The following is a 12,277-nucleotide window of genomic DNA, read 5'->3' as shown; positions in this document are numbered from 1 at the left end:
GCGCCATGTTGGCAAGCCCCCCTGCAAAGCTCCATTCTCAGGTCATCCATTTGATGCTATGTGGGTGTTGCTCAAAGCAGAAACCTTTCAGTTCTTTCCTGCTGTATCATTCAATAGCAGATATGATGTGGATTATGACCACAGCACATCCTATCAAGTTTAAAACAGCATCTGAATACTCTCTGTGACTGGCTAGCTGGCCAGTCTTAAACCCTTTCTTTTTGGTTGAAATATAGACATCACACAGCCAATCGCCAAAAGCCTTTTTATTTTGCTGGAAGACTCCATTGTCTGAACCTCTTCCCATGAGTTAAGGTTAGCCAAGCACAGATTGTTTCTTGCTGTCCTCCTTTAAGACAGAGCATGTGGTCAACTCTATTTTGATTTGGTCTGAACAAAGGCTGTCTGACACTCACCTACCTTTTGAGTTCATTGTCTGGCTTAACAGCTGAGCCAGACAGTAAAGGAAAATGCCTGTGACCTTGTACTTTCCATCCTTCTTACTTTTTAAAGATATTTTCTGCTGCCTCTACTCCCAAGCTCAATTCAAAGTGCTGAATATTACCACTCATAATGGCTTGGGATGAAGATGAATACAGAACCATATGTCCCTGCCTGTTCTTTTCTCCTTTTGTGCTTTTTGCCTTTTAATGCCACATAGATTGTTTCCTTTATAATCACTTCTAATTTTAAAGCAGCATATTTTGCCTTTGGGATCTTTCACATTCTGCCTAGCCTTAATAGTATACTGCCTCATGTATACCCTGACCTGGTTAGCCCAGACAAGCCCAATCTCATCAGATCTCGGAAGCAAAGTAGGGTCGGTCTTGGTTAGTAATTGGATGGAAGACCTCCAAAGAAGGCCAGGGTCACTATGCAGAGGCGGACAATGGCAAGCCACCTCTGTTAGTCTCTGGCCTTGAAAACTCCAGCAGGGGTCACCATAAGACCATTATGACTTGACAGCACTTTCTACCAGCATGTAATTGGATAAGAGAATGAGCCAAGGTGGCCTCACTGAATAACTCAGGGCTTCCAAAGTTTTTGTAGGTTTTGGACCCTTGACTGGGTCAGGAAGATGAACTAGGAGCACAGGGAGGGGCAGAAATTTTCAGCATAACTTCCATCATCTCTACAAGGACCACACAGGGAGAACTGGTTATCCTCAACTCCCCATGTGAAGCAAGAACAAGCAGGAAATGAAATTCTTTGAACACAACATTTTATTTAAGAATAAACCATGTTTAAATTATTTGGCCGAGTGTATAATAAAAAGGAAACAGAAGGGTCACCAAGACTGGCTCAAAGAGGGAAAAGGGCACATCCCAGCAGTCCAACCCCACCCACCCCTTGAATGTGGAGCTATTTAGTGGGTTAAAAGGCCTCATGTAAGCATAGTTCAATGGTAGCGTAGCTCCAGCTGAAACACCGATCTCTCCTACACTAGAATCTATATTGGTTCTATGCCACTTTAACTGAAATGGCTTCCTCCAAAGAATCTTTGGAACTGAAGAGGGTGAAGAAATGAGAATTTCCTGTTTCTACCCCGTTACAGAATCGCTGTCTCACGGTTGCCCTGGGAACAGGGAGCAACTGGAATTCTGCAGTGTGGATATGCCCACAGCCTGTCAAAGCTGTTGATATCTCTGCCACGGGTTATACCAGTGGCTCCCCTTTCAGTGGAGATGTTGCTACACGGAAATGTGACATCTGATTGTATGACAATGTATTTGTCCCCAATCCAAGCAGGGCTTTCCAGAATCATGGAACCAAACCCATCTCGCAAGGTATACGACCAAATATATTAGGAGGAACCAGACTGTCCCAGAAATGAATTGCTTGTTGATCTCTGCACGAGTTTAATTCTAAAACATTGAACGGTGTAAGTTGTGACTTGAGTCGCTGCTGTGATTGCTGTACATGAAAGAAACTGGAAGGGTTCCCCCCCTCCCCCGCAGCAGCCCAAGCAGTTCAAAGTGAATTTTTCCAAGACACACAACGTTTTCCATGTCCACCAATCCCTTCAGCTCACCGGCATGGATGTAAACTGTTAACATCATTCTGCAAAAGGATTTTTAAATGATTATTCTCTCTTGCATGTGGAAAGTTCACAGTAAGCACACAGAAGGGCAAAAACGGCTAGAGTAAGATTTCAGTCCCAAAGATGAAAGCCCTTTGAAAGAGGTGCAAACAAGGAACGATTCTCAAATTTCAGGGCAACAGACTCTGAACTACTTTCCATCCCGCATTGCCTTTTCTTCCAAGATCAGGTAACAGATAAAATGTATTCCTCCCAAATTGCTCTAAAAATGAAGGTCAGATAGGAGACCCAAAAAGGAAGATACAGGATCAACGATTAGTTACGTGTCGTGTCAGTCACATCCCTGATGGCTTAGGAGTTTGGTGCCCTGTTAAGTTTTTCCCGGATTTGATTGCTAACGCCGCCTTTAGAATTAAGACCATTTAAGTACAGTCCCAACGACTCCAGTGCAGCAACAAGTGAAAATGGTGGTGGTTGTAGATGTTGATGATTGACAACAGGGCAGGTTTGGGGTTGCATGCGTTTATCCTACAGGGACTTAGAAAGGTTAAAGTAAATTACAGTACTTGAGACAGAAGGTCAGGAATGAATTATGAGGTTGGGTTTGATTTGTAGATGAAACACCATAACAATAGCTGGATAACAAGGACTGGAAGCAGCCCAGCTTGAGGTCCCGTTGAAGAGCTGGTTGCTAGAGAGAGAGAGAGAGAGAGAGGGAGAGGGAGAGAAAACCCATTAACCATGTTTAAAATAAGTAAAGTCTGTCTTTCTTGTAAGGCGGACCCAAACTAGTACAAACTTTTAACACAGGAGTCCAGTGGCACATTGAAGACTAACAAGATTTATTCCAGCATGAGCTAATGCACGAGTCAGAGCTCATGTCTTCAAATAGTACAGGAGCGCATCAGGCCCGATTAATAGATACAAAACAAAAGGATGGGGGAGGGTGTTACAAAGAGAGGCCAGCTAAAAACAAGATTCAGTCCAAAAAGGCAAAAGTTTCACTCTGCATGGGTGGGAAATGCTTCCAGCCATTGGATAGTCAAAATATAAAATCCAGTGCAGGATGAAATAAGATAAACAGATACAATATGACATTACAGAGGCATGGCTGTAGAGGTTAGCATCTGTATGGGGTGGGAAATGCAAGATGTTAGCACCTATAGGGAGGTCTGGAATCTAGTACACACACTGGTACCATTACAAACAGCTGGATGTTGCCCTTCCTGTCTCATTAGGACAATCAATTATACTGATTCACTGTCATTCTTTAATGCTATTGATTCATCTGCACAGAAGATCCCAACTTTTACCTCTTCCCCAATATTGTGCTTAGCTGCCCAACTAGGTGTCAAATAGTATAATCAATATCACCTCCCTATGTAATACAGCCATCTCACATACAAGATAAGAATGTATGAAAACAGGAGTAGATTGATGTAGCCCTACACTAGAGCGGGAAGGACGGGAATAACTCTTTGAGACTGACGGAGTGCCTCTTTCCTGGCCATACCACCCAATACCCTACAGCCAAGGTATGTAGAAGTGATTTGTTCATTAAAACAATTATGAAACGCCTTTCACAAAAAACGTTTCAAAGCGATAGACATAAAAACCATCCATTTTAAATCAGTATTAGAATCATCAGAACAAAAGCAAATCCATTAAAAAATCCCAGACACCTCAAACCGGAAGATCCAATCACATATTAAGAAAAAGTCTTTTTAGAATACAACCCTTCTTAAATATAGAGAGAGAAGATGCCGTCTGAATCTCAACATTACATAATGACAGGGAAACTACAAGAAAATGCCCTAGACTGGACTGCCATTGGCTGACCTCTTTATATGAGTGAACAAGCAGAGGGACCAAGGCGGCTAAGCTATCGATATAGCACCCTTTAGCACCTAGTCCAGTCTTATAGGTGCTACTGGACTCTTGCTCTTTTCTACTGCAACAAGGAGGGTGTGTGGGGAGGTGCTGTGCTGTGGGGTACAGCATCTGCTTGGCATGCAGAAGGCTCCAGGTTCAATCCCCAACATCTCCAGTTGGATTGGGTAGTAGGATGATTAGGACTGGAAAGTAGGTGATGCGAAAGACCTCTGCCTCGAGACCCTGGATAACTGCTACCAGTCTGAGTAGACAATACTGAACTTGATGCACCAACAGCCTGACTCTGTCGAAGGCATTTTCTGATAAGAACATAATTGGCGGGTGGGTGCATATTGTCTTAGCTGCAAGCACTGTCACTATTCCTTTAGGACTCCACTAGAGACAGATTTGAATCTAAAATATCACCAGCTAATCATCTTATTATCATCTGGGTTGCAAGTCTTTATTCATATTGAGTTTCTATCCATGGCCGATTCCAGACGACTAACCTGAAGGCGCTGCATGCCGCCATGTTCCGGATCGCGACGGGGAAAACATCGCGATCCGGAACGAAATATCGCATTTTCTCGCGCGAGTTTGTAGGAAAGGGAGGTAGATCAGCCATAAAGAATTGAATGCATGAAGAGTGGGAATGACCTCAGCATACTCTGCATCCTGTAAGGGATATATTTTATATACTGAAGGTCCCAGGTTCAAGCTTTTGGCCACTTAAAAACAGATCCCAGGTGGCAGAGCTAGAGAACTGCAGCAAGTCAGAATAGACAACAGTGGACTAGATTGACCAAGGGTCAGACTCGGTATCAACCAGCTTCATATGTTTCTAACAATGCTGAAAAAGGATGGATAAGATACTGGGAAAGCTAAAATAAAAGAGAGGAATGTTTAAAAGATTTTTTTAAAGCATGATGCAGTTTATGGATCATTCCTGGCACTGAAGGCGCTTCCCGTCCCAAGGGAACGCCTTGATCGGTTACCTCGGCAGCTCTTGCCGTCTTCCTGCAATGTCCCTGTTACGCAGCTGCACAGTGGCCCATCCACCTGACTTGTGCATATCTGTTCACAGCCTCCATTGTCTTCACACCAATCTAGACCTAAAACACAAGAGGTGAAGAGAATGACAAAAAAGAAACCTGTTCAGTGGTTTGTATTGGAGTAAGAGTAGGAGTGACCCAGTGGAAAATGTCTGGACAAAGCTGGGTATAAACACTTCACTATTAACATTTGTCTCTGCTCCTAACAAGTCAGATCCAAAATTCCATTCCACCACCACTGAAGACTAGATGTTTTTCTTCTAAAACAGACAAGCAAACTAGCAAACCCACGATCGCTGACAGGTTCAACCAGATTCCATAGATACATCCCTGCAATAAGACTAACACACTTGTGCAAACTACTTCACTTACGTTTTCTCCTGATTGGCCCCACAGAGATGATCTGCTCATTGAGATCTTTGTTGTAGTCACTGGCTCTCCGGCTATTCTGCGGGCAGGTCTGACCAAAACAAAGGGAGATTACTTTAAGTGGGTACAGTTCAGGACTGGAGAGCTTCGGAAATCAAACCTGAATTCCAAAGTTTTGAGGTCACCACAGAGAAGGCTGTCCTGTACACCCCGCTCCCTCCTCAACCAGCATGTACTTCCTTATCTGAGGATACTTCAAGTAGGGCTTTCCCCACAAAAATACAGGGTGGACTCATACGAGCGAAGGCGTTCCCTAAGGTACGCATGGTCTAAGCTGTGCATCTCTATATGAAGGCCACCTACTATTTTGCATGAGTATTTTTCAGAGTCACAGAGTGAAACAGCACAGTGGAGGTGAACTTCGTCATAATCGCCGATGAACTTGAAGACCGTAACGTGGAAGCGGCAGGTCAGCGAAACGGCATTCTCTTCGATCCCAATCGTGTTGTCCTTTAGATTCTGGCATCTAAAACACATGGCACAGCTGTGAGGAATTTGCAGTCTCAACGTTCAAGGGGGGAAAGAAGTCACTTACCCATCTTCAATGATGAAGTATCTGAGCTTGTCGTTGCTGTCTCGGGTAGGCGTTGCATAGCATTTGTTCAGCATAAGGATAAGATGGGTGGAATCTGCCCCGAGGACGAAGACGCCAACGTAAAGGACATCCCTTGTGGTCAGCACTACTTCTCCTTGCCTGTAAGGATGCTTGTAGGAGGAATTTTTGTACAGCGCCATCTTGGTCGTGAAGCTGCCTTCTTGTGTAGGCACTGTCAGATTAATCACGCTTAAAGGAGAAACACAAAACTTCCAAACAACGAACAGAAAAGATGGATGGAAAATCCATTGGGCAAGCAATTGTTTGAAAAAATAAATCAATCCTCATTGGGTGTGCAGAACAACTTGCGTAGTTCTTGGATCTGGCCTATTTTGCAGGTGACAAAGGAGGCCAAATTCTTCCTAATTTTTTAGAGAGGAAACTGTTCGAGGCAATTCTTTCTTGTTTCTTCGAACAAGTTGCTTGGTTTAAGATTCTCTTTTTCCTAATGAGACTGTCAGGTGTGCTAGAATTCTCACATACAAAGAAGCAACAAGGACCTCCAAATATAAGGGATCAGACTTTTTGCTGTTTGGGAGTAAATATCTGAGAATGCATGGCTCACTGTGGCCCTAACTGGTGGCAGCACAGAAGTGGTTTGTAGCACGGCCAACAAATATCCAGCAAGGTGTGGAAATGGAAGGGTGTGCTTTATAGCTGGGATGAGAGAGGAAGGACGTTTCTTTACTGCTGTTGTTGCCGCAGTAAGTTATGAGGTTCATTGCCAAGGAAGGGTTCTAATTTGGGGTGGAGGAGAAGCAAGTAAAGATGGAGGGATTCCTAGACCCCTTTATATTATGTAGGGATGTGCACCCCAAAAATATTCGTGTTTCCTGCTTTGGGTGGGGGGCTGGGGCTGGGGGTTGTGATGTTTAAAGGGCCCTGCGACTTGCAAGCGGCAGGAAAGGGGCCCTTTAAGCTTCAGCTGGCAGGCAGGGGGGATCCCCCCACCTGCCAGCTGAAGTTTAAAGGGACCTGCTTGCTTGCAAGAGTCCAGGAAAGGGCCCTTTAAACTCGGGCCCCGAAGCTTCCCGAAGCAACCAGAATGCTTCCAGAAGCTTTGATTTGGGATTTCCGAATCGGGGCCGGCATGCTGGCTCTGTTTCGGGAATCCCAAATCTTTACAGATCGGGTCCAATTCGAGTATTTTACCTGAATCAGAAACCCGAAGCGCACACCCCTAATATTATGTAAAGTAGGAATGTTGCATCTATGCTATTTCATAGCATTTCCCAGAGTTGAGCTGATGTGGTTTTACAGGGCATTGTGGGAGACAGTGACAGGAAAAAAATATGACTGGAGATTCTCTCCTCCTCCCTTTTAAGCATTCTGGCCAAAATGTAAGAAGTTTGAGGCTCTTTTATGAGGATTTCATATTGACACTCAGGCAACACAGTCATGTTGTTTCCTTTTCCTGCAACTCATTCTTTTTTGTGGTTTGGCACACATTTCTTTTCATTTCAACCCACCTACCAAAAGCCTCGTTCACACTCTATGCTGAGGGAAGGCTTTGTGAACATGGAAGTCATCCCTCAGTTTTGAGTCACAGAAACAAAATCATGCATGAACAAAGACCTCACGGATTTCACTTCCTGCAGCTCACAGCCAGTGTTGAGATTCATCACCCACCAGTTCACATCTTGTATAGTTGCCATTAATTCGTACACAGGGATGACTCCAACACCAATATTCTTGCGCTTAGGGCCTTAGAAGAATCTGTTGTCTTCCAATGAAGGTCAGGGAGATTTGGTGCCTTCATTCAACCCGCCACCGACTTACCTCTCCAAGTCCATAAGCGGGCCAGGTGCGTCTCTTACCTGAGCATAGGCCTAATGACGGAATCCAAAGAAATTTTTATGTCGAGTTCATAAGCACAGGAGAACTCAACATTAATGGTTCGGTCCCGGGTGATTATGTTTCCTGTGTTGTTTGCACTTTCAATCCAGACGGTATTTTTGTACATGATGTGAGTGCTGTTGGACTGTGCCAAGGAAAAAGAGAGAGAGAGAGAGAGAGAGAAAGAAAAGCTACGTGTGCAAGAAAGAAAAGCAGACGATAACCTCAAGCGATGCTTATACCCTCTCAAGTCTGGTAAGGTCCTACCACATAGTATAGCCAAAAGCAAATCTACGGTATAAATATTTCTTATCACACAAGAGATATAATGCAGTGCACCCAGTTGGGGGGACTCCATACACATCCATCCAGCCACCCAAGACATAAGCAGTTGGTTATTCACTCATGAGATTGGATCCTCTGATCTATGGACGCAAGGACTGGAGATCTTTCCTGTGTTCCCCTATGCCAACAGTTCTCTCTGACCAAAAGATAATTTATTCTCGGGGCCACGGGACCTCCAATGAGTAATAACCACGTGGGTCAGTGGGCTGCAGCGAGGAGATGAAAGGGATCACCCCCTTGTGTCCCTTGGAATAAACTTTCCCCAGGTCAGGAAGGACTACTGGGAAGAGGGGAACATGGAGTAGATCTGTGACTGCCAGCTCCTTCTACAGAGGCATTGCAGGATCTGACGTAAGACTAACTTAAGGAGCAAAAGCATAGGAAGGTGGGGACGTTCAGAATGCAATGGGCTACCTACTTATCTTTTATCCCTCCAAGGAATGAGGCGAATAAAGAGCTCCTTCCCATGTCTTATCTTCAGAACAGTCCTGTGAGGTAGGTTAGGCGGAGAGACCTGTGCAGGGTCACCCGGAGGCTTTCACCGAATGAATGGAGGTCTGAACCAGGGCCTGCCAGTCAGCCCAGGGCTTCAGCTACTAAATCACACTGGTTCTTGTCACGCCTATGTAGCCCGGGGAGCCACCAGCACCAACTTATGCAATAATTCACAAAGATTTTTAATTGAATTTTTTTGCTGGCCATTTCTGTGCGCAGAATGAAATGGTTTTCTTTGAAAGCTCCAATTAGCGGGATAATCAACTAAAGCTCAAGCTGATGAAGGGATACAGGTCAAAAACTTCTATCGAGGCTATTGTGGTTCTGGTGCGTGACCGCAACAAGGACAGATTGATTGGTTTGCCTCTAAAAATCGGAGCCAGCATTACTAACTAGCCCACAGCAAATTACAACAAAAATTTTAAAGATGACCTTTCCTTCTAATGAGCGGGGTTTTATTTTAAAAAGGGAATTCTAACGTATTGTACGCTTCAGTATATCACAAAGGAGACTACCCAGAGGGTTTGGTAATAACAATGACACCACTTTAAGAGGCAGTGTGGTATAGTGGTTGGAACGGAGAACCCAAGGTTCAGATTCTCGCTCAGCCATGAAGCTCACAGGGTAGTCAGTCGGGAGCAAGGGCCTGTCCATTTGTTGCTCACTCAACTCTGTAAATGCACTACATATTTCTTTATTTTATGTACTTCATTTATAACCCACCCTTCTCATCAAGGAATACAATGAATTGAACATCCAATAAACAATGCTATAGGACTAGGACAATGGAATTAGAGAGCAACACAAGCAGAAAACTCGTTTCGGTACAACATACCATAATGCAGAAAAGAGGGCCGCACCAATGCAGAATGAAGGAAAAGATGACCAGGGGAGGGGGGACAATCGTGCAGGGGGGAAAGAGATTTCATTTCACTGAAGGATCCCTGCACATTTCGCATGCAGCTTCATCAGGGATCTTTACGGCAACCTTCTCTCAGAGTGTTTCCACCGGTCATGGACCAGCCCAGCCCAGCAGAGCAAAGAGACTGAGGGCCAAGCTACAAGTGACAAATGACACTTGAATGGCAAGTGGATTGAGTGGAGGGCAAGTGAACAGGGAGAAATACACTTGCTGTTCAAGTGTCATTCGTCACTTGTAGCTTGGCCCTCAGAGGACACTTCTGAGGAAGAGGCAGCTGGCAAACCTGACGAACCTGACTCAGATCCATGGCCAGTGGCAGACGGGCTGCTGGAGGAGGCTTAGACCTACAGCCAGGTCCCAGTGTATCAGCTCTTCAGCTTCCCAGCCCTGGGCCAGTAACAGAGAGCCAGGCACCGGCCAGCTCTCCCCCCTCATCACCAGAGCCTCGGGTGCATCGTCAGAGGAGGGCAAGGAGAGCCCTCCAAGCCGGAGGGTGCAGTGCCAGGCTAGCAGCACAGCATCAACAGTGATGATGAGAGCTTCCAGGAGCAGGACTGAGACCGCTGGCAGGTGCAGGACGCAGCAGAAGTGGCTGTGCAGCGTGAGGCTTAAAAGCAGCAGAGAAGGGAGTGGCTGTGTGGAAGCAATGCGTCCGCTGACTACTGACCTTGCTGCTTGTGTTTGGAACTGATTCCCTCGTCTCTGACCCCGGCCTGTTACTGGGTGGACCTGACTCTGGAATACCCCTTTGGATTTGAAGCTGTGAGTGTAGTCTAAACCGTGCCTGAACCTTGGAACTGTGATTTGGCCAGCTTGGACAACTTGGAAATTTCCCCTCTCTGCCGACTGTGTGAGCTGGTAACCAGGACACCACCATAGTAAGGCAAACCCTCCTAACAGATGGTTGCGTTACAGATCCATCGACAAAGCTGTGTGTAAATCACAGGGATTCTTCAGTGAAAAAACTCCCCTCTTTCCCCACTGCACTATCATTCCTCCCCGCTTCCATGACGTCCCAGAAAGTGGGTTACATTATCAATGGCACCGCGTGAAGGATAAAAATAGCTCATAATGCTACTTTGACTGCAGTGATGCAAAGCTCTTTGAACTCGAATGTAAATGCAGAGAGCCCAGAAGAGTCAAGGGAGCAAGAAACATGCCCAGCGAATCTGACCTGCACGATGTTTCCGCAGTTGCCCTTGGTGTTATTGATCTGGAAGGAGATGAAATCTTCCCCTTCAATGCCGAGACACTGGCGGTCATTGATGCGCACTCCTTCCCGTTCGAAGCCCAGCTGGAACAGCTTGCACTTCGAGATGGACACCTCCATTTGCGCAGCTTTGCAGGTCACCTCGGCATCCAGGATGTCATGCGTGTCTGTGAAAAACATCAGCGTCATTACCCGGGCTTTTTTTCTGGGGAAAGAGGTGGCGGAACTCAGTGGTGGAACTCAGGAGTGCACAATGACGTCACTTTGGGTCAGCTGGAACAAGGGGGGAGTTTTTTAAAGTTTAAATCGCCCTCGGCGAAAATGGTCACATGGCCAGTGGCCCCACCCACTGATCTCCAGACAGAGGGGAGTTTAGATTGCCCTCCGCGCCGCTGTGCGGAGGGCAATCTAAACTCCCCTCTGTCTGGAGATCAGGGGGCAGGGCTACCAGCCATGTGACCATTTTCAAGAGGTGCCAGAACTCCGTTCCACCGTGTTCCAGATGAAAAAAAGCCCTGGGTCATTACAAGGAAAGCATGAGTAGGCACTGCAATGGACAACTGAGAAATGGCCTATATCCTATCACTCCTCTTAGCAAAGCCTTCCTACAGCCCGGGGAGCCAAAGGATACAGGACAATGTCTTTAATATACAGTCTTTGAGACTGCAATTAAATGCCACAACATGGGCAAAAACAGAAGCCGAGGATGTGAACGTTAGCAATTCCGTTCAATCGAAACCCTCAATCTGATGGCCTCACTGAATCCCTCCCCATTAATATTTATGCAAACCCAGGACGTCAGATGAATTGTAACTTCATTACGATGGAAGTAGTTGGTGCTTGAGAATGCTTGCACATATTAACGGCTCATCTGGTGCACCACCAGTCGGTAATATTTACATGCAGCCAATGGGACAACTGCACAGTGAGGAGTCACAACAGGAAACTGGCGATACGCAGTTCTCTGTGTCGTTTATATCAGTTTCAGGTGCACCACTGAATCTCTTTGACAGGGCATGTTGAAACTGAATCCCAGACAGATGGAGACTTCAAGGCCTTGGAAGCCAATTGTGGTGCATTCGGGAGCCGGTCTTGTCCTAGAGGAGTGACTAATAAAACGAACGCAACCCCGATGGAGCCTGGGCAGTCATGCCTGATAGGAGCTTCCTGTCGAAATGACACTGAGCTTGCTACTAGTTCTGCTTCATCATTCTGGCTCATCTAGGGAACTGCACTGGTGAGAAAAGTCATTAACACTTCAGGCATCCAAGAGAGAAAGAGACAGACAGGGAGTGCTGATATGCTAAATATACTCTTGTATATTCCTGGAAAACTGTAAGAGCAAATATGGCTGTAGCACAACCTTGAAACCACAATTTCTTGAAGCCAAGTAATGACAATGCACCTGAGAGATGTTCAGTAGCATCACACCATCTCTGAAGGGTAGCTGTAAGGATGCCCTTTCAAATTTGGGAGTAAT

The 12,277-nt window shown here is 45.7% G+C and overlaps 1 protein-coding gene across 1 annotated transcript in view; it reads right to left on the bottom strand.

Moving 5' to 3' along the window:
- Positions 1 to 1,304: 1,304 nt before the first annotated feature.
- The window catches only part of TECTA (tectorin alpha), a 91,220-nt gene continuing 80,247 nt past the window's right edge, over positions 1,305 to 12,277 (bottom strand). Inside the window, 7 exon segments of the mRNA XM_054997615.1 lie at positions 1,305 to 2,732; positions 4,909 to 5,025; positions 5,338 to 5,425; positions 5,698 to 5,860; positions 5,930 to 6,178; positions 7,807 to 7,970; positions 10,762 to 10,964. Of these exon segments, the coding sequence (XP_054853590.1) occupies positions 2,632 to 2,732; positions 4,909 to 5,025; positions 5,338 to 5,425; positions 5,698 to 5,860; positions 5,930 to 6,178; positions 7,807 to 7,970; positions 10,762 to 10,964 (1,085 nt within the window). The 3' untranslated portion in view covers positions 1,305 to 2,631.

The sequence above is a fragment of the Eublepharis macularius genome, chromosome 14, assembly GCF_028583425.1.
Source record: "Eublepharis macularius isolate TG4126 chromosome 14, MPM_Emac_v1.0, whole genome shotgun sequence".
NCBI lineage: Eukaryota > Metazoa > Chordata > Lepidosauria > Squamata > Eublepharidae > Eublepharis > Eublepharis macularius.
The sequence above is the reverse complement of the archived record's forward strand: the minus strand, read 5'-3'. Positions and strand labels throughout refer to the sequence as shown.